The sequence below is a fragment of the Oratosquilla oratoria genome, chromosome 37, assembly GCF_046742065.1.
Source record: "Oratosquilla oratoria isolate Oo_2021 chromosome 37, ASM4674206v1, whole genome shotgun sequence".
Lineage (NCBI taxonomy): Eukaryota > Metazoa > Arthropoda > Malacostraca > Stomatopoda > Squillidae > Oratosquilla > Oratosquilla oratoria.
The window spans coordinates 38043091-38049886 of NC_134813.1; the positions used below are offsets into that span (position 1 = coordinate 38043091).

Consider the following 6796-nt stretch of genomic DNA (forward strand, 5'->3'; position numbering starts at 1 on the left):
GCATAACGTTCATTGTCATGTTGTTCTCAGTGATCAGTGTTATTGTTTTCGCGCATTCGTCGCAACGGTGTTCGTGCGTTGCCACGAGTGATCAATCACACCGTTGTCAGTGAATATCAAGAGACTTTAGACTTAGAGTCACTATGTATCAATGTACCGACAAATGCAAAATTGAACTGGAGGGGCCCAGTGTAGCCGCGACAGGAGGGCCGACCCAAGGACGGCTCTGTCCCGCTCCGCTACAGCCTGTCGCAGACAGAAACATGCTACTGCTACTGCGGCGGCAGGTGCGGCTGCGGCACCGCCAAGCTCGCGGAGGTGCGCTTGGTGCGGGGGGTGCGGAGGTGACAAAAGAGAAGGATATCGGACAGACAGACGGACGGATGGATGGCATCTAAACCTACTACTGAAGGAGGCTCTAGTGACACGAGGGGACAGCTGAGGGCTCACAGCTGGCTCACAGCTCGCTTGCGTTACCTCCAGCGCCCCCGCCTTGCAGTAGTGTTACCCGCAGGTGACCGTCATCGTCCACGCCCACCGACTTCGAGCAGGCGAAGAGGCAAAAACAGGCCACGACGAACAGGCAGCTCGGCAGCGTCGCGGTCAACATCAGGTACAACCTCGTCATCGACGGGTTGTACTTGGCGATGACAAAGTCGCTGCAGCTGTCTGTATAGTAGCAGGGGAAGCGGTCTGGTGTGATGCCGTCAGATCCGTCATGGGCGTGGTCCAGGAAGAAGGCCTTGCACTCTTTCCGTAGCGTGTTGACACAGCCCTCCGAGTTTATCCGTAGATGGGTGTTGTTCATGATCCGGAGGGAGCTCTCGGGAAGGATGTTCCACTCCGGGGTCCCGCCGAACTGGACATGGTGGCTCAAAAGAGTCCTGAACTCTGTCAAGTTCTCCACGTCGATGCGTCGGCTCATGGAGGCGTTGAAACAGTCGTGAGCGAAGATGTCGTAGTACCTCTGGCTCTTGTCCTTGCTTAGGTACGTGCAGAAGATGAAGAGGACTTCGTTCTTGTTCCGCCACTCGTCGGAGGCATTGACGGCGGAGATTGTGTTGTTGTCCGGAGAGTCGACCTCCGTGCAGGTTGTGGTCACCAGCCGCTCCTGGCTGAAGATCACTACGTTTCTGTCTTGCATCTTCCAGTCACTGCAGAGTCTCTGGCAGTCTTTGTACGTTTTGATGGAGCTGTATTTGTTGCACTTGCCGTTCTGGCAGGCGTAGACCCCGTGGAGGGGATCTTCACACTTCTCTTCGTTGCAGACAATGGTATTGATGAGGTTAATTTCCCCGCCGCAGACATAGGCCGGACTGATGTCCTTGCACTCGTTGTCGTCATCACGGGTACAGTAGAAGGTGCCCGTGAGTTCCTTGCATCCGCCCTTCTTGCATTTCATGGAGTGGGTTACGTTGACGTCCAGTGCTGAACACGGCTGGTCCGATATGTCCACACAGTTCCTGAAGTTTACTCTCGAGCCGTTGTTCCTAACCATGACGTCAATCTGCATACAGATTCCTGAGGCTTTCGAGAGACACCACTCACCACACGTCGTCCAGTTACAGGCCAGCTTGTTTCCCTGAGCCAGGATGTCTTTGGCCTTCGTCGTCGTGCACATTACAGGGATGTCGTTGAAGTCCATCTCGAGCTCTTTCTTCGACGGAATCACTACGATCACAGCTAGGTACAGCAAGGCCACAGCCGACAGGATGGCTGTCATTTGGCACAGCATAATGCCGCAGCAAATCCTCTTTTCCGCCGTCATGGTGGATTGTTGTTGTTGTTTCCTCCCGAGGGAATGGGTGGGTGGTCACACTCGAGCGGGGGTGGTGAGTGGGAGGGGGAGGGGGAGGTGGGTCCTGCGGGCGGAGGCCCGAAGTCGACTTCGGGGAGGAATGGGCGAGTTCGAGGGAATGGTAAAGAGGAGGGATTGAGTTGCAACCAGCGGGGTTATTTGGGTGAGGATCTTATTCGCGGTGTAATGAGGTTACAAGGGAGGACAAGCCATGAATCAATGGTTCACCAACACTCTTGGGGAGCCGACGTGCAAGAACAGAAAGGCGCACTCTTTCTTTCTTCCTCTTGTGTGTGTGTGTGTGATAACGTTATAAGACACGAAGTAATTTTTCCTCGACGTTACCCGAACTGACTAAAGAACCGTAAGTTCGAACCCAAATTCTTTACCACACTGAGCACATGTCATTTAGGTCAATAACACTATTAGGTATGTCACTGCTCGACCGGGATTCGTATGGCCCGGAGGAGCTGCGGGCGGAATTGTTGTTGTTGTTGAAGAGGCGGTTCATGCCCCCAAGCAGCCTGCCAGAATCTCTGGGCATCGCTACCGTCACAACGGGGAGCGTTACGATCTCACGACACTGTGTACCGACTATCGAACTTCCATAGCTGAAGCTTCCAGGAAGGAGAAGAGTTCGCTTCACAACAAAGATGGCGACACCTAGCGCGTTTGGGAAGTACGTTGCAGCAAGTTAGGCCCCAGATACTCTGCGCATGCACACCCGGGCCGAGTTGCCAGCGTTCGCCACCCAGGGCAGCGTATTATTTTGGAAGTGTGTGTTATAGCTCACTTCTCTCCTCCATGGTGATGGAAAATCTGGGTGTTTTTGGTCACTGGTGTTCCTTTATCAGGGTAGAAGAGGTGGCGAGTGTCACTTGACGGAGATTCGAAGACCCTGCGCTTGTAGAGTCATTGACAACCCGAGATCTTCCTCGGACCACTGCAGAGTGGTAGTCAATAAAACAAGAGAAACCTCGCATGCGTGTTCGCCCATTCTCTATTACCAGAGAAATGTTTTCGAACATGTATGACCTTACTACTACTTTGACAAAACTATTGTGTGGTTGACCGTGTTAAAATTATGATGAGGAAGAGACAGAAAAAAGGGAAATAAGAGGGAAAATATTTCTAGTTGGAGTAGACATTGAATCATGCACTCCTATCTCTACCACATTCTTGCATCCCCTCCTAAACACTCCCAGGTATGCCCAAAATCCAGAGGCTGCGAAATTATTTTCTTTTGTGAATCTTCATCACAGAAAAAGAATAATTATGAAGGGACATAAGTATAAACAAACAGAAACGCAACAAAATGAATAGAATTAGTTCATAAATGGATGCATGACTATGAAGAGGCTTACATATTTCTAAACATGTATGTCACCAAACACAATCCCATCACATATATTCATTACATCTTTATTTACCGATGATATAAGACTTCCAATCTAAGATATAACCTTAAAATGACAAAACGTTGACACACACATGCTAATGTATACACACCCAATACACAAAAACACACACGCACACATACACACAAACGCACACGCACAAACACACAGATGTACACACCCAAACGGAATCATGTAAAAAGAAACAGGCAAAGGTACATTGAACGATGAAAAAGTAAACAAACATGCGCAGATAATACATATATAACTAATCCATAGAGACTAACATTATTTCAACATGACTGATTATATATGTGAAAATGTATTCACTACCACTCGTGAATGCGGAAAGGCAAACAACCTGGCACAGTGCTGAGTGGTTAGTTTCTAAGAAGATATATAAAGAATATAAAAGCAAACATATATGAAGGTTACCAGAAGAATTTTTTTTTAAAGAATACATAGAGGATATGAAAACAACTAAAGCGATTAACGTTAACTGGTTCATGATATGTAACACACACACACACACACAAACACAAACACACACACACACACACACACACACACACACACACACACACACACACACACACACACACACACACACACACACACACACACACACACACACATACACATGCACACACACATACACACACACACACACAAATACACACACGCACCCTCAAGGATTTTTTTTAATGTTACAGTTACACGCGTCCCATTTTTATTCCTCACTCCTGTCCCAAGCTGCTTTACTCCTATGAATTTATAATTATGTGCATATGATCCTACATCATAATCTATTTTGTAACCATCATAACATCTCGCGCGGTTTTAAACGCAAACACTGGTTTATAAAGTCTACTTAAAACATTATCCAGCTTAAAAGGGGCCTATGTGTTTAACTAGGACGCTCCTGAAAAGCCCATTATCCACAGAAATAAATAATATATTTTCTCTACACTTTGTCTTGTATCTGCGTCCACGTTTTCATGTCTTAATCCATGTTACCTAACCCAAGCCATATTGTCTTCCTATACCCACATTTGGCGAGTTGACATAGTGTTTCAGTACACACATACTGGACTGTCAGTACGGAGGTGCCCGCAGTACCTGGTTCGAATCCTGCCCAGGGCAGAAATTATTTCGGTATCGCTGGGCTTCGGGTCGTTACTCCGACTCTCGTGGGCGGGGAGTTGGGTGTGTGTGTGTGTCTAAGGTCATAGCATTACCCATAGATCGGTCATACGAGCTCTGAGCTCTCTTCCGGGAGGGAAATAGCTGTCGATCACGAGTCCAACACGTTATCCAAAAGACCAAAGACCAAGGTGAATACACACACACACAGACACACACACACACACACACACACACACACACACACACACACACACACACACACACACACACACACACACACACACACACACACACACACACACACACATACGGATATTGCAACAGTATATACCATTCTACAGGCAAATAGATTAATTCTTTTTCCATTAAATCCAAATCTTGTTAAGATATTCAACACCGTATTATGGTTTGGATTATTCACACAAACTAGTTATGGACAGATACCAACGTGGTATTGGGAGCTATGAAATTGAGATGGAAATATTCATTGCTTTGAATATAGTGACATACCAGAGAAGAGTAATTTCGTAGCACATTAGTAAAACAAGACTCGCCTCCCACTATCGAAAAATAAGATCAGAAATAAAAAATGGTCGAAATATACAGATATATTTATTTCTAATCTTATTTTCCGATAGTGGGAGACAAGTCTTAAGGGCCATTTACACGGTCGAACAGTTTGACAAACCCGGTTTGTCAGGCAAGTGTTTGAAGTGATGTTTGACCGTGTGAATGGGGTATTTGGTCGTCAAACACGTTTGTCGAACGTGTTTGACAACCAAATACCTTATTCACACGGTCAAACATCACTTCAAACACTTGTTTGACAAACCGGGTTTGTCAAACCGTTTGACCGTCTAAATGCCCCTTTACAGTAACATGTATTACCCCTTTTCTTTTTTTGTTTCTTCTGATGACACGATTTCCTTCAGTTAATGACTCAGAACAAAAACTGGGGTCTTAATCGACCGCGATATCGTTCTACCTCATGTCCTCCCTTAAGCTGAATAAAGCCTTCTGATACCAGGTAGGAAATGACACCCTGATATGGTGTTGAAGGAATGGAGGAAGTTGACAGGGAGTGAGAGGGGGACTAGGATCACGTCCCCGAGTCCCCTGCGTGGCATGGCAAGAAGCGAGTCCACGCTGACCTCGCATGACTTGGCTCGGCCTCGCCTGGGCTTCCGTCACGCAAGACGATTAACTCACGAGAAGAGGCGTTTTTGGAAGAGGTCCTTATTTTCTATCAATTTCTTCTTATTGTTATTATTAGTGATGATGTTGCTGCTGTTTTTATTATTGCTATTATTATTTCTATCATTATTGCTATTATCATAACATAATTTTAATACTGTTATTATTACTATTATCATTATTATCACTGGTGTTACTATTATTACTATCATTAATATTACTATTATTATTATAATTTTGAGTCACGCACCGCTTTGAAAATATGGAGAAACGCGCACGCGCACACACACACACACACACACACACACACACACACACACACACACACACACACACACACACACACACACACATATACATATATATATTATATATATACATATATATATATATATTATATATATACATATATATATATATATATATTATATATATACATATATATATATATATATATATATATATATATATATATATATAAAGATATGATATAATGAAAATAGGAAGATATCCCATTTCCTTACGACCCTCACAGGCCTTTGAAGCCTATTTATAGACCCCAGACTAAACTCTTGGGTGTTAGGGCTGAGAGAAGGCTGGTCTGCTCTACCGGAAGCACCTTAATCACTTTCTCTCTTATCTTTTCTTCTCAAACAAAGCGTAGTCACACAGGGAGATCAAGGAAGGATGAGCGAGATTGGTTGATGGATATATGGAGAGAAAAGGGATGGTAGCTGTGAAGGAATATGCTGATTCTCTCTCCCTCTCCCTCCCCCTTCTTATGTTACCCACAGCGTTACAGTGTTACAGATCCTCCATATATGTCATCCCTATCCAACATCTAATCCCTTAACTTTTTATCTTAGTTGTTTGTTGACAACTAACCTAACCTAACCTAACTTAACCTTACCTAACCTAACCTTACCTTACCTTACCTAACCTAACCTAACCTAACCTAACCTAACCTAACCTAACCTATCCTAACCTAACCTAACCACTCCCCCATCCACTGCCTGAGTCAGAAAAACGCAGCAAGACACACCTTCGACTTAAGCAGACACCCATATTTCGTAATGAGGTGATATCAATCTACGGTTAGTACACCAATATTTCACCTTTCTAAGGGAGGTAGCCAAAAACGAAGGTATAAAAGCCATTTCCACCCATTCCATTCCCATCAGACTCCATTCCCCTCCACCTCCTGGATGACGGGGCATCGCTGCATCTTGTCCACTGCCCTGGGTCAGAAGCAGTGTCGTAA

General features: G+C 45.1%; 1 protein-coding gene across 2 annotated transcripts in view; it reads right to left on the reverse strand.

Annotated features, from left to right (window-relative positions):
• The window catches only part of LOC143019665 (uncharacterized), a 15744-nt gene extending 13103 nt beyond the window's left edge, over positions 1-2641 (reverse strand). The window contains exon 1 of one of the 2 annotated variants that reach the window (XR_012965845.1): positions 405-2641. Coding sequence is in view for 1 of the 2 variants with exons in the window: in XM_076175570.1 (XP_076031685.1) it covers positions 478-1768 (1291 nt within the window). In the remaining variant the exon portion in view is untranslated. The remainder of the gene's footprint in view (positions 1-404) is intronic. The other variant, XM_076175570.1, reaches the window with a different exon arrangement.
• Between the last annotated feature and the right edge of the window lie 4155 nt (positions 2642-6796).